The sequence below is a fragment of the Agelaius phoeniceus genome, chromosome 18 (assembly GCF_051311805.1).
Source record: "Agelaius phoeniceus isolate bAgePho1 chromosome 18, bAgePho1.hap1, whole genome shotgun sequence".
In the NCBI taxonomy this organism is placed as follows: domain Eukaryota; kingdom Metazoa; phylum Chordata; class Aves; order Passeriformes; family Icteridae; genus Agelaius; species Agelaius phoeniceus.
Genome location: NC_135282.1, coordinates 133,672 through 160,032, shown reverse-complemented (window position 1 = coordinate 160,032; position 26,361 = coordinate 133,672). Strand labels below are relative to the sequence as shown.

Below are 26,361 nucleotides of genomic sequence, written 5' to 3'. Positions count from 1 at the left end.
GTTCTTTTCAGACTGTAATTTAAGTCTGTTTTGGTAAACTTTTGAGTTACCTTTTCTCTAGTACACAAATTGTTATTTTTACATTTCCAAGGAATTAGATTTCTGTTTCTGATGCCCTCTGGTATTGAGGGCACCACTCAAGGATTTATACTACAGAACCTGTGTTGAAGCAAAGAGATTAAGGTATTTAATGCCTTCTGAATATAGGCTGAGAGAGATATCTTTTTCTTCTTAGATTTTAGTAGATAAAATGTTGACATGAAATAACAGTTCCAGCAAATAAATAGTGCACCAGAATTTGCTACTCATTAAATGTAAATTTTGCTAGATGTGTTAGTTGTTTTTTTTCTGAGACTGAGCAGCGATGGAATAATGGGAGTGACAGACAGTTGTATGTCTCTGAGGCTTTCAGAGGAATGGCTGTGATGCTGTCTGATATTTAGACAAGGCAGGTTTTGTGCCTTATCCCAGACATGGCAGTCATTGGCTAACAGTAATAACCAATTTTTTTTCTGTCATTAATTTCTGTTTACATGAAAATGATTTTGTCTTGTTTTTCACTTATTTTCAAATACATTGATTCGGATGTGAGCTACAAAAACAGTAACTTCAGTGTTTGCACATAATTACTGATGTCTATTAACATAGATAAATTTGCTTTCCCAAATATGTTGATGCTACTGTTCTTAAAATATGTACTTCCAATTTTAATCTTTTTTCCTACTTCAAAATATTTTCAGCCTTTGAAGGTGGTAGACCCTGATCACCCCCTTGCAGCACTGGTGCGCAAAGCACAATCAGATAATAATTCATCTACGCCACAGTCAACAGACGGGGCAGCTGTGCAGACATCACAGGCAGAATATTCCTCTGATTGTAAGTGCTTTGTGAGGAGGCAGCTGCTGGTGTGTTTTGATGAATTGTGTGTGGATGCTGGTGGGAAGAGAATAAGTTTGGCTTCGTGCTTCATCCTGTGTGTTTGTTCTTTTGCAATCTCCTGAATTTTTGAAGTTCTATTCTGAGTATCTGTTGAGTGGCAGCTCAGGAAAACCAGGAATGGGGGGGGGGGGTGGGGGGGGGGTGAGCAGGCAGGAGGCCACGTCTCCAGTCTGTGGGTACGTTTAGTACAATATCCTTATTATTATATTATTTTGTTCTTGCAGATTTTGTAAATTCTGATACTTAAAAAGATAGTCAAGCTTAAATGAGTTTATGTGCCTCTTAATTCTTTTCAGCTTTCAGAATTCTGAAAGTCCTTGATTCCTTAAATATAGAAATGCAACTTATCCTTTAATTTATGGGACTGACAATATAACACTACTGAGATATAAGAAAACTTGTAGTGAAGCCTTCGCTACAGTAGAGTTTCACGTTATTATACTTTTGTAAGTAATGAGTAGTGTGGTGCTGATTGAGTTCTTGGTTTTTCAATAGCATTGCTGCAGATCAGTTATCACCATAATAACTGAGTTGATTTTTATGCATTATAGATTCAGAACCCCCAAAGGATTACAGGTGTTGTCAGTGTAATGTCTGTATGCAAGGAAGTAATTTGTATTTAAAACTATACCATAAGGGAATCTTAAAATCAAAGTAAGATTTCTGTGAAGAAATTGAAAATCACTGGTTATTTCAAGAAAGAAAAAATCAGAATAAGTATCTTAAGAGAACAGAGCTAGTCAGCTTTTTGATTACTTTCATGTCAGGTTTCAACCTGAACGTATATGATAGAAACTGGGAGATTATAATTTAGTACCAAAACTAGGTCAGTTTGCAACTCCTCTCCCTGCTTTTAAAACTTAACAGAACTTTATTCTGTTCTCATTACAATTTATTCTTTGGAGAAAGTAAATACTGCCACATGAGAATGTTTATGAAACTTTTAAGATAATAATTCATTGAAATCTAGTGCATTGATTAAACCTTCCTTCTAGAAATGCAAACTCTTACTGTAATTAATTTGAAATATTTTACATTAATATTTTTTTTTATACATAGTTCTTCTGCAGAAAACACATTTATCACTTACATTTATATGGTGGATACTTCTTGTAAATCTATTAATCTGATTAGAGCATTATAAAATACTGTCCTTAAAGGAAGATAGGAAGACATAATAAGCTTTTGCACTCTCAAGAAATACTTAGAATCAGAGAAGCCTTTAATGTGAAGAACGTGTTCAAATGCCTGGTTCATTTTGTTGCTGTTGATTTGCAAAACCTGTCTACTTTTTGAGGTTTAAGCAAGTAGGTGTGTCTCCTATATGTAGTAATATAGGGGTTTAATATGTGTATAGTGATTCTAGTGGTTTAGTTTGTTAATGCTAATTTTGAATATATGCGCATTTCCTTCTTAATGAAAACATAGTTTTAATGGAGTTAAATTGCTGGACATGAGTTAGATTAGGAAGTGTGATTTCATACGAGCTCCTTTTTAAATATGCCTACTCTAGTTCACTTCTGTATTCACATCTATGACCTTCAGTACATTTGCATTCTGTCCCTTAATCTACATATTTCTTACTCATCCTGAATTTGTTAATGTGAGCCTTTCCTTTTTTGCCTTGTGTTTGGTTGTTTGGTTTTTTTTTTACACAAGAAATGAGATGCCATTTCATAGTGTGTTGTGTGAATCCGGATTCTCAATGTGTTCGTGTTCATGTAATAATGCACTGCGTTGGGTGGTTTTCGCCTAATTAGCACTTTGTTCTTGAACGTGTCTTTGTAGCGGCTGTGGCAGCCATGTATTACAGCTACTACATGCTCCCTGACGGGACCTACTGCCTGGCGCCCCCACCGCCGGGCATTGACGTTGCTGCCTACTACAGCGCCCTGCCGCCGGGGGTGACCGTGTCCAGCGCTGCAGGGGTAGCGACAGTTCCCCCCCCTCCGGGCACCACACCCCCGCCGCCCCCAGACGCAGCTGACAGCGCCAGCGGCTTGGCTTCCTCCACAACCTCCACCAGGTAGGTACCTCAGACAGATTTGCTTGTTGATTGGGGGAGTCCTGTTCCTGCACTTCAGTATGGAGTGTTCAGCAAGGGTTCTCTTATTGAATCAAGCTATCTTAACTGTACGATTAACACAGGGAATGAACATCTCTGTATTGTGTGGTCAGGGATTTTTTGTTGGTTTTGTTTTGGTTTTTGTTTGTTTGGGGTTTTGTTTGTATTGCGTTTGGTTGGTTGGTTTTGGGTGGGTCTTTTGGGTTTTATTTGTTTTCTATTTCTTTTTTTTTCTTTTTTTTTTCTTTTTTTTTTTTTTTTAAAGCAAGAGTCTGAAAGATTTTTGTTCTATTTTTAAAAAACATTTACTTGTGATGTTTTCAGCACAATTGCTCCAGTGGTTGCCATTATACCTCCACCTCCAGATATCCAGCCTGTCATTGACAAGCTAGCTGAGTATGTTGCTAGGAATGGGGTGAAATTTGAAACTAGTGTTCGTGCCAAGAATGATCTCAGGTAAGAAAAAATGTTATTTAAACTGCTATTTCAAAAGCTAAGGTTTTAATTTTTTAAGGTATTAAATTGCAGGACATGCAGGTTTTGAGAAGAGAAGTATTATTGTTTGTTTGCTTGTTTGTTTAATTGAAATTTAGGGACATACTTAATGGCAATGGGAAAGCATTATTGCTCAAATTATCAAAACAACCAATCTGTAAAAAATGTCTCTAGTAAGCAGGCTCTGAATTCGTATCATCTGAAGTTTAGGATTAAGTAAGAGTGCTTCCAAACATCAAATAACAATCCATTTGCTAGAGAAGACCAGATGGTAAGGAATTGTTAGTATTAGCTATGTTCATGTGCATTTTCACATGCTCAGTTTTCTTTCAACAGGTTTGAATTCCTGCAACCATGGCACCAATATAATGCATATTATGAATTTAAAAAACAGTTCTTCCTTCAAAAAGAGAGTGGTGACCATTGCCAGGTATGTGTATTTTTATATATGCTTCTATTAAAAATGCAGTAAATGTGAGAAAAGGACTTATCAGTTGTCTTACCATGAGATATTTTAAAAGTGGAACACTGAATTAGGAAGAAATTGATCAGCAAAGGATGTGAATGCTTTTTTTTTTGTTTTTTTAGTTTTGTACAGCATTAAAGTAAGGATCTGTGAGGTGGTGTGATATTTAATTCTTGCTTTTTACTATATGCCACTCCACTGTGGCTGTAATATAAAATGACAACCTGAAAATCTTCTGGCTTTCTATACAAGGGAAAATATGCTTTGTGTAGGTTTAGAGCTTTGTAGGATTGTGATTAGTGTTCTGCTGTCAGAAGGGTTAACTATGGCTTTTAACCCCCATACCTTCCCATATGCCTTGTCCTTCTGTGTACAACAGTAGCACAGAGGCTGGAGGAGCTTTCTGACATGCCTTCTTCTGAGGAAGGTTTTGTTAGAGTCCAGTCATGACTGCAACAATACTGGAGCTTCAGAATCTCACAGCAGTTTCCTACTTGCTTTGCTTCTTCTAGTCCATGGTATTAGAAAGTGGTAGCCAGACTTGGCATCCATGTTTTTAACTATTCTCATGTTAGATAATTAGATTGTTCTCTTACTGAAAAGAAATTTGCAAATAATATCAGAACTACATTATCTGATGTTAACTTTTCATGGGAAAGAGCTATTTTTTTTTTAGGCCCTATGTCATTTGTCATCTCAAGGCTTAGATTGGGGAGCCTTAAACTGAAGAAGGTAGGCCTGTGGGTAAACTCCTCGGAATTGCTTTGTGGAAAATGAAGAAATTCAATAATGGTTGCTGTTTGGAACACTTGTGTCTGATGTTTTGTTTTAATAGTGAAAAAATGTTTTGGAAACACTGTTTATAAAGATAAGCCGTGGTAAATATGATCTTATTCAGCTGATAAATTACAACCAAAATTGTCCTGTGCCACAATGCTGACTGTTGTTCTACAAAGTGTTATTTGCAAACCAGTGGGTTGAATTCATAATACTTACATAATTAATAAGGACTTGTTAACATGTAGTTGGGGGGAAATCGTACACTAACCAAAGCATAATAGTAAAGGATTCATTTTAAATGTTCAAATGAGTACAGCTAAAAAGAAACTGAAACTGGTTTAAGTCCCTTGAGGTCAAGCATAGCAATGTGTATTTTTGTACTGCATGGCTTTGTAGATAATGCCATTCTCTTCAGTTTCTTAAAATAATGATTTTGATATCTTTATGCTCTAGTAATATATGTATAGGCAACTAATGCAACTGATGCTTTTCCTTTTGGCCATTAAAATTAATAAGAAACCATACTACTGACTTCAGTAAATACAGGGTGAAGTGCTTGATTTCATTGTGCTTTTCCCCTTTGAGGACCTTCAGAAATCAGTTCTGTTGGTCAGGGAATGGCTGCAGGGAAGATCTGCTAAATGTCTCAATTTCAATGTCACGTATGCTTAACAGCCAGAGCAACCAAACTCTTGGTTGACTATGTTAAATTACTTAATGTTATCACACGACTCACTGTGTAAATGCTTTGAATGTTCTATAATATCCTTCTTGAAATTTTTTTGCTGTGAGTTCAGAAATCATGCTGAATGATTCAGTCGTGTAATGGTAGAACCAGTAATTCTTTACTTCCTTGAAAATCTCAGCATATCTGTTGCAACAAAAAAGCCTCGCTAGGCCCAGTGTTCTTCAGCAGAATGTTGGAACAAATCAAACATTATTCCCGTGAAATCTGATTCTGCGAAAAATTTACATGCAGTTGTACATGAGGAAAAAGTGTCACAAGCTTTCACCCTCTCCCTTGGAATTGACTTTATGGATTTGGTTTGGGACCCTGGAAATCAAGACCTAAATAAATATACAGAAGAAGTACATGTTTTTAGGGTCTAATTTTAAAAATATAATTTTAAAGCAGTTTTGGCAAAAGTGTATCAGCTGAAGAACATTATTTTCTTTCTGTAAAATAACATGTTCTTACTGTAGGTCTGGAGGTTTTACAACCTGTGGGTTGACGTGGGGCCCAATTATGGTCATGAGTGCTGAGTGATATAAAATCACCTGTAGTGTGATTATGTGATTTTTCAAATGGCTGACAAAGCTGCAGCTCCACAGACATTGTATTAATGATTTCATAAGTATCCTGTTAGTAATTCTGCTCATTTCTTTTGAAAAGGGAGTGTCTTCTTCTGAAGATGTTCCAGCAGACACTGCCAATGATACACCGAGTGAGACTCAATTTGCAGATGAACATGCACCTGAAGATGCATCTGAGCCGAGTGCTAAGGGAGTTCCAGGAACTAAAAAGGATATTCCTTCTAAAGCTGTCAGTGATGGTAAACTGGTGAAAGGTATGGAAACATGATTTATTGGGCATGAAAATATTTCATAACATATACATAAAAAAAGAAAAGAAGGCAGGGGAAGGTAGGGAAAATAATTTCATCATGTGAAAAATACATTTTCACTGAAGGCATCAAAAAATGTCTGCAATGAGTAATTGGATTGCTTTCATATTTCTTTCTTATCAGACTATCAGGTATTTATAGTCTGACACAATAAATTGTTTTACTTCAGTTTTGTGCAAAGTTGAAGGCTTTCAGCAGTGATGCCAGTAAAATCTTTTTTTGTCATTTTCAACTTGACAGTTAAAAGTTTTGTAGAAGAGTGGAATCATTCATTCTGAAGAAAAGCAGTGGTCTTATTTGAAAGGATACATGTGGAGGATGCATTGTTGCTCATTCTTCCCGTGTTGTTATGCATTAGTTATGCTGGAGGAAAAGGCCCTTTTCATTTCTAAATGAAATGTTTTTACTCTTGCAGTCATGGCAGCAGAGGGACAAGAATGGGTAGGTCTCTCTGGACGCCACTCAAAGCTAGCTAGCACACTATTAGTGTCTTGAGTTGGAGAAATTATTGTTTATATCTGGGAGCCAATTTTCTGACCTGTCAGGAGAAGATATGTTAAAAATTCTTATTTTCAGTAAAACTTAAAAATGTGCATCTTTTAACTGGAACTGAAAGCCACTAAAAAAAAAAAAAAAAAAAAACAGAAAAAGCATTCTTTAACTGGGCTTCCATGAATGGAAACTTCCTTCCTGCCACCTGAGTGGCTTACCTAATTACTGATAATTTTATCTACTCCCTGTGGTTCCTTGGAATTCTCTCTTCCCGCTTCTCACTGTGCTCGCATTTCCTCCACAACCAGCAAACACTGGGCTCTTTGCTGTAGCTGTCTGCCTCTCCAGACTCTGCAGTTTCTTCTCTGAGAAGCCTGAGTAGCTTCCCTGGAGAAGGAACAATCTTCCCTGCCTTCAAAGATGCCTTATTAAGAGCTGCAATGTACACCAAGAAATATGTATTGTTTTTGTTGTCCTGCTATTAATAAGTGGCAAACTGGAGCCTGTACTTTAATAGTAGTAATCTGCTCAAATTTACATAATGGAATATAACCAATGAGTCATTTTGTGGCAATCTGATTCCTATAAACTTATTTTCATTTCCTTTAATATGGTACAAATCCCACTATATTATAACCTAAGTGCAGTACTTGCCTCCAAGACAGACATGGCATCCATACTAGACTTTTCTTCTGCCTCTGAGGAAATAAAATCCCATTTTAGGATTTGTTCAATCCCAAACAATTGGGGGTAAAATTGGTAATCACAGTTACCTCTTCTCTTGGAATTCTGGAGTTCTTTGGTTTTGAGCCTATTTCCTTACCCTGTTATTACCAGAAGCAAAGCTTATCTTTTATAAACTGTGGTATGTAATTCAATTACTGTATTTAAATTTCCCTAATTGCAATCTTATAGGGCATTTATGCAAAAAGCATCTTGAGGAACATAAGTGCTGCAGCAGACCGTATGGTACTAGGTAGTGAGAAATTAAATTCTTCTATTCTTTTTTCTTAAAAGTGTTATTTTTGATAAATGGGTTAGAGATTAGTGCCGGGTTTTTGTTTGGTTTTTTTTTTTTTTTGAGATCTTTACACTGCAAATGAAGTTTCCCATGTTTGTTTAAAAACACAGAAAGAGAAAAAATGGATTATGTTGTCCTTTCCACCAAAATAATTAGCGTTATAGGATGATGACTTTTTTTGTGGCATAGTCTGCAGGAGTAATGGGTAAAGTCAGGAAATTGAACCTGCCTTCTCCTGTAGTCTAATGATGCGTGGAATCTTACCCATTCATTCACAGCATCCTTTGCTCCAATAAGCTTTGCAATCAAGGCCAAAGAAAACGACCTTCTTCCTTTGGAGAAAAACCGTGTTAAATTAGATGATGACAGTGATGAGGAGGAAGAGGAGGGAAAGGAAGGCCAAGAGAGTGCTAACAGTGCATCAAACCATACTCCAGCAATTACCGCTCCTTGTACTGCTCCTGAAGAGAAAAAGCCTCAACTTACACAGGAGGAGTTGGAAGCTAAACAAGGTATTCCATGCAGCACTGAAAACAAAATGGATTGAGTCCTTCACACAAACTGCAAAACAGCCATGTGTGACATTCTAGGTGTTTTGAATATTTTATGTGTCATGTTTATAAGAACCAGAATTTTGTTCCTGCAATTTCCTCCTTATTTTTAACAATGAAATCTTCATTGGTTGCTCAGACAAAGTCAAACTTAGAGCACACAGGGGTGGTTGAATGCTTTCTCCTAATGCCTGATCTTTCTGAATTTTGTTTGGGTTTTTCATTACAACCTTCTAGTAAAGCACTGACTGTGTAGTTTCCAGATTGCATTAACAAAGCCCAGCAAAGACATACCTGTTTGTCATTTTCTTCAGCGAGCAGTGAATCGCTACAAGCTATTTTTCATTTATGTAGCACACCCGTATAGACTGATATTGCCTTGTTGGTGTTTTGTTGCTGTTATAATGCAATGCCATTACATCTTTGTATGGGTTTTTCCTGTTACTGTGTTAATGTGCATTAGGGCAGAAGGGCATGCTGTGTGAATTTCAATGAAATAATGCTTTAAAAGAAGCCAGTTTCACCCATTCCTCCCCAAGGCTGTTTCATAGCAGAGTGTGCTTATTAAAGTGGATGTTCTGTCAGTATTTACCAGCTTAAAAGTTCGGTATTTCTCACAACTATGAGTATGCCACAGGTATTTAGTTTTTCATTCTCAAAAAGGTGGTTTTTTGCTTCTAAGTAGCAGTTGCTTTGTAAACTGCAGTAGCACGAAGTATGCTGTGGTGTTAGATATCTAAAGCAAATATGAAGTTTTTTGTATGATAATAAAAATGAAGTGTAAAACACACTTAGGAAGATCTGTGTGTTGAAAAACCTGTGAACAAAACAATCTGGTTGCTTTGTACATATACCAAGCACAAAAATGAAAGTGAAAGATGAAAAACATTACACAGAGTAGCTGTTAGGTGCATAGTTAAATCAATTCGCTTATTCTCTTCATGTAATCACATACAACATGTAATCACACAAAACAAAATCTGCTGGTTGTAACAATGATGAAACAGTTTCTGAAAATTTCTGGAGTAGCTCTTTCTATAAACATTAACATATAAATAGGGATGGAAATTGTGAAGATCACATCAGTGGAAAGAGCAAACTGGAGAGTTAGCATCACTTTAAGACTTCAAAAGCTTCTGATTTTATGGAGCTAGTTTCTTTAGATAGCTTTTATAAATAGAAAAGGACAAGTATCCTGAATAATCAGGATTGGATTTTCTTGTAATTTTAAGTTAGAAGTTTTTACTTCACCTTCACTGCTTTACATCTGCTTTACATTAAGCAGATGATGTATCTATTAATTAAGATGCTTGGAGTTTCTTAATTTCAAGCTGATGTTCTTATCATGTCATTGAATGGCTATATTGGGAAGGCTTGAGAATGGCTGGAGGAGCTGTTGGTGATGGGGATGGGTGTTTGTTTTAAGGAAGCCTGAGTTCCCCAAGCATGACTCACTCTAAACTTAATGCTTAATTGTCTTTTTTAGCAAAGCAGAAACTAGAGGATAGATTAGCAGCTGCAGCAAGGGAGAAACTTGCACAGGCCTCCAAAGAATCCAAGGAGAAGCAGCTACAAGCAGAACGCAAAAGGAAAGCTGCCTTGTTCTTGCAGACCCTGAAAAACCCTTTGGCAGAGGCAGAAACTGAGAAGATAGAGGAGAATTCCTTCAGTAGTGAGGTAAGCAAGAAATAAATTTCTCTTTCCCATAAAGCTGGTAGAAGACTTACCTCTAGAATGTGACTCTGACAGTGTGTTATGAACTTGACTGATGAAATAGAAGCTTTTCTAAATGGAGAGAAATTTGAAGTTTAAACACTGTTAAGTTTTTTCCATTATCTTATGTATGTCTCTCATCTGTCATTAAAGAACTGGTAGAGAAGTAGGCTGCACAATTCCTAGGTGATTTAGACAGGTACAGAAAGGAAAAGAAGCTTCCATGTTTTAACTATGTACTAGTGAGCCAAGTATTGGAATGCTCACATTGCAAGAGTATTGGGATGGCTTACTTAAGCTGTGAAACTTTCTTATTTGATGTGTATATTGATGGTTTTGCTGCACATTACAAATATAAATATTGTTGAAGTAGAATCTCGGGTTCCTGGGTTTGGAATTACATTGCCTTCAGAAAAGCCAGTAAAGTCACTCTTGGTTGCACTAGTCAAGCAAAAGGTAATCTCTGGATACCGATGGAAAATTTAAACTGTTGATTGTGACAGACTGGCTGCAAGAAATAATGACATGGCTTTCAATTGTTTCCTTTCCCTCAAAAGAATTCCAGTAAGTAGTTCATTGCCCACTTCTCGATTTTTCCAAATAAATCATGGATTACCCATCAAAACACTTTCAAGAGAACAGTTGAAAGAGACATACCTGCAGTTAAGGTGATCCATACCAGCAGAGAGTAGCAGATATGTGAATTAAGTGTGGTCACATCCCAAAAGAGATCCTGTTTGGTTTTTTCATTGCTACTGCTAACAAATTTTCCCTGACACAAGTGTTCAGTACTTCTCTTTTCAGTTATATACTGAAGAGTGAATGCAAAGAGACAATGACAATGCAAAACTCCCCATATTTGCAGTTCTGCTCTTTTTCCCAAGGGAATTTGTCAAGGACACGGACATTTCTAAGCTAAGGATCCTTTGATGTTTTTCTTTAAGAGAATGCCTGAAATAACCAGTGAGAGCTGACTCTTTTTCAGAAGAGCAGATGAATGTTCTTGCTCACATCTGAACTTACTGAAGTTCTAAGCTGAACTTGCTAGTGAACTTCTCAACAAAAAACTACACCCTATCCCACTTCTCAGTAAATTGAATTTCTAGAAACTTCTTTTTCTTCTTCCACAGAAGTACAGTCTCAGAGAAGGCATCTATTTTTTCTTACACAAAAAATTCCAGTGTATTTGAGAATTTTAAATTAATCAGTTTCACTGTTTCTTACCAGTAGAAATTGTTTATTATTAAAGGGTTTATTTAGAATTTCAGATGTGTATTTAAATGTTTTCTGATGTGACCTTGCTTTTTAAAAATAAATTGGCTATTGTATTGGGAGTGCTTGTACTGTTTTAATGAACAGTCAACAATGCCATAGTGTCTTTGGAAGTAGTATTCCTGCTAAATGTGATTTGCTTAGTGACACACTTGCATAGATACATGTATATAGACTTCTGCAGATAAAAGCTTATTTTGAAACATAAACGTTTTTCAAGCTTGTTTTTTTCATTTGCCATATTCAAAAAAGCATCCATTTCCATTCATTTCAAATAATCTGCCTTTTATTCTCCTTGCCTGTTTTTCCTATTTGTAACAGCCCATTTGAGTCAAGAAATCGTATTGAAGAAAGATGAGTGAAATAATACTGCAGATTTGTTAACCTCTGTTCTATTTACCCTGAGAACCCAGTATGCTGCATTATGATGTCTAAATCAGCTTGTAAATAAATATGTAGCACTGGTTTGGGTTTTTAAGCTTTTTCAGTAGTGTTTCAGACTTTCAGCCATGTTTCAGACTAAAGATGCATCTAAAGATACTGATTGCAAATGTAACAGGAGATAACTACAGTGGCTGTAATATAAAGTATGTTAAAAAGATGAGCGAGAAAGATATGTAAAATTTTGTAGTTTGGTAAATGGAACTAATTGGGGTAATTAAATTAGAAAAGAAAGAAAAAATTAAATACTTGTGTCCACCAAAAACGTCACTAAGTGTATTTCATTTCTTGTTTTGGGGGTAGGAACATCCAATGAGGAGTCCAGGAAACAAAGACTGATATACACTGATCAGAGTTAATTTAGTGACATGACTTTTGTCGCTTAAAATTTGTCTCAAGAGTGGAGGAATGACTGAGTTGTATAATAAAGCATGGAGAGGAGCTGAGAATATCTATGGGAGATGCATAATCTCCATTACATTGCCCCAGCCTAATAAGTATATTAAAAAACCAGTAATGCTGTTTATGTGTACATACAGCGTACATTTGCGCTGAAAATCTGTTGATCACGATGTGCAGAAATAAATGAAACGCACAAAGCATTTGTGACCTCTGTCAGATTTTCCTGATACCTTGTATTTATTGGAAGGATCACTGGTACCGAGTGTACATTACATCTTTGAATGAAATCGATTCTACTCACTGCAGGTAAAGGACAGTCAGTACCCCAGAACAGAGCACTTCTAAGCTGTTTTGGCTTCAGCTAATCTTTAAAATAGTCTGTTCTGTGTTTTCCATAGCTGAATTATTTCTTTTATATGGCTTCCTGTTTTTCTTTTAAGTGAAATCAAGCAAGAAACAAAAGACTGAAAAAGCTTGAGCAGTGAAGCAGCACAGCTTTTCACAAATGGCTCCTTACCATCCTTGCATGCATTAGAACAGCACAGTTATGCATAGTATTTCCTCAGACCAGTACTTGGAAAGCATGGAGCTTATTTTAGTTTGCAGAACTGATGAACTTCCAGTGATGCTGTGGCCAGTGAAGTCTGTGCCCTTGTTCGGGACATGGACAAACAGTAAAAGGTTGATGATTCTCTTCTTGTGCTTACATGTATAATTCATATAGACTCTTGGTCTTGGTACACACAGACTCTTTGGCACATCTGTCAGTGTCACTGAGAAGTTGTCTTCATTCTGCAGTGAATGTAGGTTCCTTGTCCTGGAACAGCAAACAACTGCAGTTCTTGCATGCTGAGCTGAAATATGCCAGGTTATATGGAGTGCTTCACTGAACTGCCTTTTTCACTTCAGAACAAATAAAGTAAGGTGTTTCATGATCTGAAATGCAAATCTCATTCCAAAATTATTTAGCTCAATTCAAATTTTAAGGAATAAGATTATATATCCTCGGTAGTGGGATATGGCATGTTTTATTCTGCATGTTCAAATGTCATATTTTACTCTGTGTCAGAAATGTTTTAGTGGTGATAGTGCTTTGATAGCCATGCAAAAGCCAGTTGGCTATACCCAAACTGTTACCTGTATAAACCTTAGTATCTGATTTAAATAGAAGAGAAATCCACAGTCATTATGTTGCAAAATCAGACAAGCACATGATTTGAAAGTGATGCTTTTTTAATGGCTTGTCCCAAATGTCATCTGGTGTTATGCCTCTGAATACATAGATTCTGTGGCACAAAGCAGAACTTTCCTTCTTTTGGCTCTTTCATCTTCCCAGGTTTTGAAACTCTGTTTTATCATTTGTTTCTTTAGATGACTTGTCCTTACTTTTGTCCTGTATGTAAAAATTATTTTTTTCTTGTGGAAAGTAGTCTTATTTCTGAGTGAAATAGAAGTGTGCTGTGTTTTAAAAATGAGATGGTCTTCTAGTTTTGTCAAGCATAACAGGGTTATCAACAGCTGTAGATAGTGTATGTCTTTCACACTACTGTAGTTTATCCTACTTTTTTAGCAATGGACTGTAGATATTCCTGCATGACTTTTTGGAATAATAATAGTGTATAACATCATTTTAGGTTTTGTGTATTTTCTTTGTTAATTTTTGACCAAAATATAATTGACTAATAAAAACCATCCCAAAGTATTTAAAGATTAAAATTTTTTAGAATATTTTGGAGCCATTCACTTCTTTCTTTACTTTTTTTGCAGACTTTAGGTATCTACATCTTCTGATTAGCATGGGAGGGGTGGTTGGGTTTGCTTGTACATTTATCTGTCCTTTTGAAAAAGCAAGATAAAGAAAAAACATAAATGTCACATACTAATGTGGCATTTAGGGGGTAGATAACTTGCTAGCATTTGGAACTTTTTTTATTGCAATAACCCTGCTTTAAAAAACTACATGAGGGTTGCAATTCCTTATAGCATAAATACTTAAGTCATTATTAAATGGGGGAACCAGGGTAAATATTAGGAACTGCCATTTTAATTAAGATAGGTGAGGAGGTAAGAATATTTATGCGTTGATTTTTAGTTTTCAAAGTGCTCAAAATAAAAGAGTATATTGATCCACGCAGCAAACAGATTCATAGCCACTAATTTCCTTGCAGTTGGCCCTGTCAAAATCTCTGGTTTTGAAGACCTTACCATGGTCAGTGTACTGTTAAAAGGTGTTTTTTGGTGCAGCAGAGTAACCCTGATAAAACTGTTGAGTCTTTGAGTTCCTATAGAACAAATTCTGTAGGAGCGTATTCTATAAGAAATACTTTTATCTCTTCAAATTAACATTTTGGGCCAGTTCATGAATACTGGGACTGACAAGCTTCTAAATAGAAGTAACAGCTTGCTTTGTTCCACAAATGAATGAATACAGAAATACTACACTTCCATTGCTGGTAGACAGCTGCTCTTTAATTCTCAGTCAGGGAATACTTCACTATAAGCTTTGAGGAACCTGGAGTAAAAAAGATACAATGATAGAAAAGAATCTGGAGTACTTTTGGATTTTAGTGAACTGAAAGAATTGTTGATTAACTTTTTACAGTTCTGACATTCTTCACTCTTTGCAGTTTTGATCTAACATAGGATTCCAGTTGCTGTAAAATGCATATAAGCTGTTTGTAATATTATTGATGTCCTTTGCTAGTTGAACCAGACACAGTGCTAGGGGTTTTTTTCTGTTGCAATAAGCGCGTTCTGGTTAATTTCTAATTTTGACTTTAAGTATTGATTAAGTAGTGTAACTCCAGAATAACTAATGTGTGTTCTGGGCTTATGAATACTGCAAATATGCAAATGCACTGAAGGACTCATTTCTGTTCTCATATGGCTATAAATTCTCCCTATTTACAGAGCTCTTTCCTAATCCGTTCCTGCTAAACAAGAGTTGTCAAATCATGTTTTGGCATTACTTTTGTCAGATTTGCTTCAGTCATGCAAATAAAATGCTGAAGAACAACTCTGCCAGAGAATTTGTCTGACAGCGTAGCATTTAATAAAGGCCAAAAAACCCGTGCTGTTTAGTAGGCCAAAAAAATAGACAAAGAAGTGAGATTCAGTGAATGCTATCTGAATGTTGCGGTTTAACTTCTTAGAAGAGCTCTCAGACAATGTAAATCTCTCATCCCTTGAGATGTGTAATAAATTTCATCAGGTAACAGGTTTGTTTCCATGCTTTCTGAAACTGCTCTGCTGGCCTGCATATTGGCAGAACCTGATCAGTGTCATTCATTTATTAACTTCCTTCTTGGCAGTGGTAGGAGAGCTTGTATTTTATGTGGCCAAACAAACCTGAGCAGTGAAAACCATTGGGTTTTTCTCCTCTCTCATTTTCCTCTTAATGCTACTTTGCCTACAGTTTTTTCATTTGAAGCTGCTAGAGGTGTCTACTTCAAGGCAGACTGGGCTATTCCATATTCAGTAGTGTTCAAAGCAAAGGCTCAGGTACCATATCAAGAGGTGAATAATGTTGTCAAAGGAATGAAAGTCAACTCTGGTGGCCTCTTAGGAAACGAGATGAGGTGTCTGTGAGGTGCCTGCAGTTACACATGGGAGTTAGTGAAATTGGAAATAGGCCTCTGGTAAACCACGCAAATGATCATGCTGTAAAATGTTTATAATCTTTGAAGCAAGCTTCTTTAGTACTGCTTTGTTGCTAGTTTTGTAAATATTGTGATAGCAGTTATCAGTTAAAGCATGAAAAAGTGTCATGTCTCTAACTTGAAGCAGAGCTGCCTTTTTGATTATTCAAATGTGATTGTTCAGTTACTGTCTTTATGTATTCATGGTAGGAGAAGAGCAAAAAGAAAGAAAAAGATCACCTGTTTCTAATTTGGTTATTTCAGGTTTTAATGTATTACTTTTTATTCCAGTCATGGTAAGTATCCTTGTATCAAACAGTGAAACTCAGATAAGGTGGAGCAGAAATTATGACAGGGAAATGGATTTCTCCAGTTGCCTTGAAATGGCAGCTGGGGAAATGACAGGCTTTGAAATGAGGAGCATATCTATGGTGCCTGACTTGAATTGTTCTAAAGAAGGCATTGAGCCGAATTCTCTGGGGTTCAAGCTGATAATTTGAAAATGTTGTGGTATGATTTTGCTTAATCTCCTTCAGCTGGAATTACTCACTGAACATTAACTGTGCATGGACCTGTTCTGTCTTTGAGATTTATAAATCTTGTGATCTTCCCAATCCTTTACATTTAGAACATTTATTTTGAAAAGTTCAGACATAATTTCTATCAGTACTGGTTCATTTTGCTGTTGAAATTGTCATCCAAACAGCACAGGTCATGGAGGAAAGTGACACTAAAACTTAGCTTTGAATGTCACTAGCTCCTGATTGTATTTCCAGGTTTATCGTGTTTTAAGTAAAACATGTAAATAGACTAAAAGATACCTGATAGTACTCATTCTTTTAGAACACATTTCTTCTAAAAACTAAAGATGAAAAGTTCAGAACTATGTCCTGATTAAGCTGACAGTCTTACTATGCATATACCAACTTGCACGTGTATCTTTGGGAAACTGTACAGGCCTCCATTAAATTTTTCTGGATGCATGTGTTTGAAGATGTCAGCCTTACTTCTGCACATTTTATATAATCCCAATGCAGCACTAGCTAACTTTGACTAATTTTGGAAACTGATCACTGTTCTTTGTTTATCTTTGATTTTAGAGCGTCAGTAGTATACCATGTCCTGTGACTGCAGTCAGAACTTTACCCACCTTAGAAGTTAAACAAGCAGAAAGGCCTTCAAGCAGAAGCAGAGATCCTCCTAGGGATGAAGAAAAGGAAAAGAAAAGGAAAAAACACAAGAAAAGATCTCGGTCAAGATCTCGATCACCATTCAAGTATCATTCATCATCTAAGTCCAGGTCTAGATCACATTCAAAAGCAAAACACTCACTTCCCACTGCCTATAGGACTGTCAGGCATTCAAGGTGGGTTTGGAAACCAAACATATTCTTTAGCGTTCTGTGGGTTAACGTCTTTGCACTTCTTCCATTGCATAGGTGTTTTTATACCCATTGCAAAGGTCACAGTCACCTTGAAGGCAGTATGTGGCACATACAGATCGAATGTGGCAGGTCTTTTGAAAATCCTTTTAGTGAAATAATGAATCATTATCTCTTATTACATACTACAAAACTTTTACCAGTAAATGCTTTTTCCTGATCTTCTTTGAAATACCTGGGGATAGTATGTAGAAATGTTATGATAGCAGGAAGAGAGCTTGCTAATAAATCTGTGGCTGTTACTGGAGCAAAGTAACTTAGACAATATTCAGACAAGAAATAGAGGTAGAGTACTAGGTGGTTGAGCAGCAAAGCTCAGAAGAAAACAAAGCAGTTGGGTAACAAGTGAAAAAATATGATGGAGATACACGGCAGGAATCCAAGAAGAGTGTGAACAGAGGTGAAGGAGAGAGATAGTACACAAGAGTGTAACCCAGTGCTGTGAACTCTGTACTTAATCATTAATGAGATTAAATACACTATGCTAATTATCCAGCTATAATATGATGTATATTGTGTTTTACTCATACTGTTAATTCCGTCAAAGATATTTGGGTCTAGGCACCTTCAAAGTTTACTGTCTGTAAAATTTGTCATATCTGAATGCTTTTCTGCAGTGAAGTTACTATGGTCAGTAGGAAGGGCTTTGAGGGTACATTCTGTGGATCAGTGTACAGAACAGTGTAGCTACTTACGTAGCTTGTAGTTCAAGCGAATTGTATAATAAATACTGCCACAGCTGTATAAGTATGTGATGCATATGAAACCATACAGTACTTCCTCTTCTTGTCTCTGTCTATGGCTCATGCCTGAAAAAAGCTGCTAGCCTCTGATGACAGTGTGCCAAAACGTCTTCGTTTTCTTGTGCTTTTTTGTTTAATGAAGTGTCTTAACTACACTAGCAGGAATGTTAACATGTTACAACTTACTGGTTTATACTCAATTTTTGAGTTTAAGAGCAATACTTTGCTGCAGAAATCTCTGCTAGTCAGAGATGCCAGGAATTAAATGAGCACAACTTGGACTGAAACGATCAGTCCGACATGCTGCTTATTGGACAGCCTTTGACAGTTTGTTGTCATGACATGCTGTGTCTTGACCAAAAGTCATCAAGAATAGGTAATCTGTAGGAGTTAATCTTGTGTTTGCCTCCTGGGACAAATCAAATGACAAGCACACACAACAGCATGAAAATCATGAATCACCACAACACCTGATTAAATTTGGTTAGATATTTCCTTGATGAGCTGTTGAATTCTGAAATCTCAGAAGTCCAATAAACTTGATGCTAGCTGGCTGAATTTTAAAATTATTTAGAAAAACAGCACCAGATTTTGCACTGAAAACATTTTGCATATTTTAACTTCATAAAAGTTAGAGCTGAACAGGAAAGGCCTTGTAGAAGAAATGGTGATGATCAAAAATGTGCTTTATTGAAGGCGTGTGCTATGCCTTAATATACTGTATTTCCAAAGTTAGAGCTCTTGCTCCTGAAAAACTGTTGAATAATCAAGAGCAAGAGGCTGATTCATAACCCTGTCAGATACTGATGTGTTTTGATTCTCAAATGTTTAGGCAAAAATAGTACCTTGTCTTAGTAATTGCCACAAAAAGGCTCGTGTTGTTGCCTAGATAGAAGATATTACTAGGTTTTGTATTTTTTTACCATTACTATTATTTGTTTTTATTTTACTGTTGTTTCAGAAAGAAGTTCAGTGCATTGTGTTGCTTCATTCAAAGCTCGGCATGTTTCACATATCTTTGCTCATCAGTTTTCCTTAGAATAGTATTCTTCAGCTTCACCTAGAACAGTTTTCTTCCCTAGCTTCCCAAAGCACTGGATATTATTACAGCTTTCAGCTGAATGAATAGCTTTGTAAAGAGCCATCCTCTCCTAGAATAAAGTGTAAACTGTTTCTCGATGTTAATGTGTTCCTCGTGTATTAAGTGGATGGCACTCGGAGACAGTCATTACTGTGTGGACAGTGATACTAAATTACTTTGAAACAGCCCTACTTTGAGTATCTGTGCGGTATTTGAATGCCCCAGTCTAATGATGTTGCCTTATTTTAATCTGTTCAAAATACAGATTAAAAATCATCTTTACGATACAACCTGTCACAATAAGTTAATGGGGGATAAAATGTGGGAGGTGTAGATAAACATCAAAATTTGCAATAACATTCTTTGCTTTTTATTCGAGGAATATTCAGGATACTTTGCAAGCTCTTCCTTTTTGGTTTATTATCTTATTCTTTTTTTCCAAAATGCATATTGTGCTTAGAAATCCCACAAATGAACTTTGCAGTATACTTCTTTGTATAGCATTTTACATCACTTGCTTATCATTTATTTTTGCGTTGTTAGAGGCTTAGAGGCTCTGCTGCATTTAAGAATAGTCTTTGGTGATAAGATACAATTTCGCAACTGTTGCATTTTTTATATTTTCTTATGCATCTTCAGCCATAATAAAGTTGAAAAATTCTGTTCCAATAACATGAAGTTGATTCAGAGCATGTTTTGCATATTCATTTCTCTGGTTAACAGCCAAACCTATTTTACAGTAACAAGTTTAAAAAAATCATAGCTATATAGAGAACCCAGATAATACTAGCTTAATTGTGGCATGTGGTGTGCTAACAGCAATTCTCTGTATAAATGCTTGTTATTTTCTGGAACAAAATTAGTCCTATGAAGCTTGGTATCATGCAATTTTAATTCTAGACTTACATGACAGATTAAACAAGCCATGTACACAGTAAACAGTGTCCCAGAGTTCTGTAAGGTACTGCAGAACAGACCTGTCATTCCCAGAGAGGTAATTAGTTATTACAAGTAAGTACTTGATATCAAAGATGGGGCGTATTTATTAAATCTGTCTTGGAAAACAAAGGTTTTGGTATCTTAGTATTAAGTGTAGTAAATATAAATCACTGTTTTTATTTCTCATGGGCTTCAAAGCACCGTTAAAGAATTGGGTCTGAGCTGTTTCTGGCGGTGATGCAGGGTGTCAGAGCTTGGGTTGGCAGTGGGCTCTTCCAGCTCATGTCTGTAACTGTAAAGAACAGCGATGTTCACCTCAATCTCTATTTCCTACCCATGGATAAATCTACTGCTTTGTGAGTGTGAGAGGAGATGAAGGGAAGTGATTTGATTTGGTGAAATTTGGGTGTTCATTTTGAACTAGAGATGGAAAGTCTAAACTTCTTTTCAGTATTGCTGCTTTACTTTATACTGTTTAGTAATAGAGTAGTACTAAAGCACATAATATATCCAGTTAATGAATATTAGCAGTAATTGGCTGTATATTTTGTTAACAGGTTACTTTGTGGTAAGTTTGGATGGGGTGCACCTGTGTGGGAGTTTGTGTGAGACTTTTTACCCTCAGTATTAGGAATTCAGTAGCTTGGAAGTAGCTGTTCTTTGTTAAAAAAGATTGTTTGGTGTGGGGGTTTTTTTCTCCTACAAAAGTGATTTTCTTATTGCTGAGGCGGTGTCTAGTCACATAATTTTAATTCCAGTTTTGTAATGAGACATGCCAAGCTTCATAACCCTTTGAACTTTTGGGACCCTTCTAAGCATAAGTCATAAAGGAACAAAGTGTCTTCTGGAATTACAATCTAATGAAAGTTACAATTTACATATTGCAGTAAAACTGATTAGCTGTCTTCTAATTGTTTGGAGCAAGTGGCCAAAGTTCTTAATATTTGGTGATTGGAAGAATGCTGTAGAACCACAAATGTCAGTTCATAAAAATAAAGCTAATGTCTTTTTCTTTCTGATTGTTTGGACTTTTTTAGGCTGGTCCATACAGGCGTGTTTCACTAAAGTTCAGCTTTTGGTTAAGGGACTAAGCCTTTTCAGGATTCTAGTTAATACCAAAACTAGGACATTTTAGTCTGGATGTGAAGTGTGTGCCTCCATATCACAGACTCACAGCATCCACAGCGACACTGAGCATGGAGCCGAGTCTGAGCAGCTCATCAGTGGCAGCAGCAGCAGAGTGGAAAAATTATCAGGCAACTTGGGCAATGAAAAGATTTGACTGCTGGAGCTCTTTTGAGGGAGATCCTGGTAAAATGTCAAGGTGTCTGACTGAACCCAAGTTTTATAATCTGTTGGTTTTTTCCTTTTTTTTAATCCTTCTGAATGGCTTGGTAAAGATCAGATTTTAGAAGTGTCAAAGCAGTTCATTTGCAACAGTTATCTGCCATTGAGATTATTTCTTTTCAGTTGGGCTTTTTTGTTGTAGGAGTAACAGAAATGGCTCAGGACCTTGTAGGTGTGTATATATTATCTATATTGTGTGAACCTAAAGCTCTCTGATCTTAAATGGGCATGCTTTCTATTTTCCCTTCTTGATCTCCTCACTTTTCTAGGAAAAATATTTCAAGTCAAAGTGCTAGTGCCAAACAACACTGATAATGGGTTGTTGGTCACTTGCACTGGTGAAAATATTGGCTGTGCTAGGATTGTTCTGCAGCATCCAGGACATTTCCTGGACTTGTCAGTGTTAGACAGCCAGTGCATCAAGAATGTGCATTTATCTCTGTGAGACATCAGTTCTAGAAGCGCACCACTAATTTAAGAAGATGAGGTCAGGTCTGCCAATCCCAGGCTTTGTGCAAATTGGATTTCTGCATACCAGTTTTAGCAAAATGTGTTGCCACAAAAGGTGGCTAGACTAAAAGAAAGTTTTAAAAGACCAAAAAATAATTCCTTTTTTTAGCCCCCTATTGGGCATGAAAAGCAATGGATAACTTCACCTCAAATGTCTTGGATAGGCAATAAATTTTTATGTAGCTGACAAGTCTTGGAGACTAAATGCACCATGTTGGTATAAAATAGCTATTTGCATTTGGTGAAGCACAATTCCACTGAAGTAAAAGTTTTGAAATAATTAACAAAAAGCAAACTTCAGAATGTTTTTTCTCTCCTCAGGTCACGATCAAGGTCGCCCCGGAGAAGGGCTCACACACCAGAACGGCGGAGAGATGAGAGAAGCGTTCCCACAGCGTATCGCATCAGCAATAGTCCTGGGAACACCAGGAAACGGCCCCGCTCCAAGTAAGGGCTCCTGGTCCTGGACAGTGGGGTCTGGGCATCCTAACAGCCTCGTGTCTTGTAGACTCCTTAGCTAGAACTTCACCATTGTATCCTTTGTATGCTTTGGAGATTTATTTTGATAGAAAAATACTTTTTCGGGCGAAAAGAAATATGGACACACTTGTTGTTCTTCCCTGTTCTTGCATATGTTTGAACAGCAGCCATACAGTCAAATTGGTGGATGTTAATACACTGCTGTTTGCTGGCCATGAGAGTTCAGATTTCACTGGGAGTTTCGTATTTTCCTCTTTTTGGGTCATTTTCTCATGCTGTGATTGTGCAGTCTCTATGACCTCTGTACAGGTCATAGCACAACTATGATGTCAGCTTTCTTGACATCACATCATATCTGCATAAGGGCAACACTGATTTAGCAAACAGTTATTTAACAGTTATTTTACTGGCAGACTGGAATGTGAAGTATGAATCATGGTGTCATTTTGAGAGCATCCTGCATACAGTCACTCTTAAACTGTTATAATCAAAATGGCATTTAGTCTTCAACTTCTTTCTCCATATGTCTTGTGGAATAAGAAAGAAAGAGATCACTTTCAGCTTCATTTAAAAAATTCTATTGTTTCTTACGACAACATCTCTTGATAGCCTGTAATTAATTGATGTGTGGTAGGTATAATTGAGAACTTCCTAAGTATACTTCAAATGATTTAGTTTTTGACATTCATCAAATGAAGATAATAGAGGCTCCTGTGGAATTCATGCAAATTTGGTTAAGTGGAAAATATTTGTTTTCCTATAAATGCACAAAAGACGCTTTTTTCACATCTCCATGCTGTTTAATGCTGTGTTGGTGTGTCTGCTGCTTTAAATGCATTCAGCATTTAAAACTATAAAGGATTTTTAGAATTTTGCTACTCCAATTTGTAAATTATAAGTTGGTAATTGTGAATAATATTGCTATATAGGTCAAAATTTTAAACTTCTGTTAGGCCTCAAACAGGAAACCAGAAAGTGGCACAATAAAATATGGCAGTAAGTACAGAAGATGTAGACCGAAGAAGGAGTAATGTAGTTAAACATAGATAAGGATATTTTGCAGCTCTGATTGCAGAAATTAAATCAGAAACTGTTTCAGCCCTGACATGTTAAATTTTCAAGTAAAAATGTGATGGACCAGTTTCCATGTTGAATTATGGAACAGATTTCTTCATCATTCAGCTGTTCTATTTGTTCATTGTAGTCTGAGATGAAAAATACTGAAAAAGCTTACAGTAAAATACTTTTCTTGCATGACAAATGTTTGCCAAGATTTTCAAGAGTCAAATATGAGATCTGTTCACAGCTTGGTTACGTGAGGATGTTTTAAGAAACAAAGCAAGTAAAGTACATAGCTAGTCAAGGAATAACTGACTTGGTAGTTGATGGTTTTGTGTAGTCATGAAAATGTTAGAGGCTGTGGGGTTTTTTGTCTGCCACTTAATCATTTTTCATTCAAGAAAAGTGTAAGGAGGTTTTGCAATTTTAAATCTTGAGTGTTTTCTCTATAAAAATATATGTATTATGTCTCTATATAAAATATAATAGATCTCTGTATAAAAAATTGTGGGGTAAATTCTGAGATTCAGAGTTGTACGCTGTTTATATGGAAATTCAATGGGTTACAGTATAGCACCTTTTAAAGTAGAAAATTCCCACAAAAATTCAAAGTAAAGGAATGAATAATATTATATTTAAAAGGTGGCTAAAAGTTTTAGTGTTCTAAGATGTTCTAGAAGCTTCAAGAACGTTTCTCTTAATAGACTTCTAGGAGTGCATACTAGAGAGGGATGCTTATAGTGAGATATTGCCTACCTCTAATTAAGGCATCATCAATTAAGTAATATCAATAGTAGTGTGTAAATCATACAGACATAAGTTCATAGCCAGGTAAAAAGATTCAATAGTTTCATCTTTAATATATTACTAATTGAATTCTCTTTGAACTTGATATTGGCTTGTGAGGTGACTATCTCTGTTCCCTTCTGTCAGTAATGAACACACCAGGTACCCATAAGTCCTTTGTTTCAGCTTTCATACTGACAAACATTTGTGGATCTAATTTCCAGGTCTGAAACAGTTCTCACTTAGGCACACTGTTAGGTCCAGATTAGTCTGAATGAAATACACCATCTCATTTAAAATTTTGATCCTGTGGTTTGTTGCATTGTGGTTGGATCACAAAGAAAGGGGATTTTTTTCGGTTTTAAAAACCAAACAAACTGGATTTGCCTTGTAGATATTTCACATAGCCATAATTCCATGTTTTGTTTATTTTATGAGCTAGGAAAATTGTAAGGGATATAAACTCTTACATTTCTTACTGCATCCTTCAGGTCTGGTGTTGTTTGGGAAGGAACTTCCCTCTAGCAAAATTATTCTGCAAATGTCCAGTGAAAGGCTTTTTGTTGTTGTCCTGCATTCCAAGTGAGAACCTCAGGAACCAGTAGTTACCTAATGTGGTATATTAAAAAGAGTCTCTGATAAAGTATTTTGTACAACCATAAATGTGCGGTATTGGGTAAGACTAATGCTTGCTGAGTGCAAGAGAAACAGAAGTGTGCAAAGTAACTTCAGCATAGCTAGTGTAATATTGCTTTAAATATTCTTCACTAAAATATTCTCTTCTCACAGAAGTCCCCATGAAAAGAAGAAGAAAAGGCGGTCTAGATCACGTACTAAATCCAGAGCAAGGTCTCCCTCCCCATCCATGTCACCAGGCAAACCATCCACACACAAAAATTCTGTACATTCAACTAGTGTCTCTCCTGTGGAGAGCAGGGAATCCAGCCAGGAACGCTCCAGGTACCGTGCTCTGGTACTGTCTTACTGCAGCGCTGCTGCCTCTGGATTGTCAGGGTGTCTGTGACCAGAGTTGGGGGGAGAGCTCTGTGTGTGTGCAATGGGTGCTTATCAAAAGTAAAAGTCACTGGGAGCACAGCGCTGTCTGAATCAGTCTGATAAACGTGTTGGATCTCTTTGGCTTTCTGGAGTCAATTTCTCAACCTTACGGGAAAATGGTGCAGAAAATTCTGCAGCCTATTTCTAACTTGGAAATTGGAAGCTTTCATGAAATGGGATTACTCTTTGAAGTAGAACTTTAATAGGGTGATTTGAATTGTAACATGTGTCAAGATTAATGATTAAATTATTTCTAGAATACAGAACAGCCCTGTTAAAAATTCTCAAGCTGCTGTTCAGATTTGTCGGAGCAGTTGTACAAGTGATTGTTCTGACCCTGACTTACATTCTCTGGTTGACTGAGAGAGCTGTTGACTAACATAGGAGAAACATGTACAATAAAACCCAAATCAAGATGGTGATTGAAATGCATTTTCAAAACTCTTACTATAAATTTCTGATTTTATTTTTTAGGGGAGTTTCTCAGGAAAAAGATGGCCAAATCTCTTCAGCAATTGTGTCATCAGTGCAGAGTAAAATCACTCAGGTACAAACAGGCAAATTCAGAGTATATTGCCTAATTAAGTATGTCCAACATATTGTTTTTTTTCTCTTACCACCTTGGGCAATTCTGAACTTCGCGTATGATGTAGAGACATGTTCACTGTCTTTTAATCTGTTTGCTTATGGGAGCAACAGTTTTGTTGCTTCCCTAGGTGCTGTCCTTTCAATTTTCATCAAGCCTCTAAAGACCAAGCTAAATTCATTAGGCTGCAGTTGTATCCACTGTAAAGATGCTAAAGTCCATGTTAGGCTGCAATACTCCCTTTATCAACAGCCCAACTTACCATGTAGAGCTCTTTACAAGTTTCATGGAAGAAGGAAATACTTAACTTTTTTCAATTGGATAAGCCAACTTTAAAGGAAAAATTGTCTTAATTATGCTTTGAAAAATTTACAGTAGAAAATCAGAGCTGCTTTTTATATTCTGATGTTTTTTTCAGTGGATAAGTTACTCT

The 26,361-nt window shown here is 36.5% G+C and overlaps 1 protein-coding gene across 3 annotated transcripts in view; it reads left to right on the top strand.

The window, feature by feature from the left end:
* SFSWAP (splicing factor SWAP) overlaps window positions 1-26,361 on the top strand; it is a 37,061-nt gene that overhangs the window by 8,842 nt on the left and 1,858 nt on the right. Inside the window, exons 7-18 of one of the 3 annotated variants that reach the window (XM_054646114.2) lie at window positions 741-876; window positions 2,728-2,965; window positions 3,329-3,460; window positions 3,836-3,929; window positions 6,139-6,313; window positions 8,162-8,395; window positions 9,921-10,111; window positions 17,001-17,266; window positions 21,273-21,428; window positions 22,283-22,408; window positions 25,076-25,246; window positions 25,817-25,889. In XM_054646114.2, coding sequence (XP_054502089.2) covers window positions 741-876; window positions 2,728-2,965; window positions 3,329-3,460; window positions 3,836-3,929; window positions 6,139-6,313; window positions 8,162-8,395; window positions 9,921-10,111; window positions 17,001-17,266; window positions 21,273-21,428; window positions 22,283-22,408; window positions 25,076-25,246; window positions 25,817-25,889 — 1,992 coding nt within the window. Of the gene's footprint in view, window positions 1-740; window positions 877-2,727; window positions 2,966-3,328; window positions 3,461-3,835; window positions 3,930-6,138; window positions 6,314-8,161; window positions 8,396-9,920; window positions 10,112-17,000; window positions 17,267-21,141; window positions 21,429-22,282; window positions 22,409-25,075; window positions 25,247-25,816; window positions 25,890-26,361 lie in introns of those variants that run through there. The other 2 variants (XM_054646108.2, XM_077187948.1) reach the window with 2 other exon arrangements.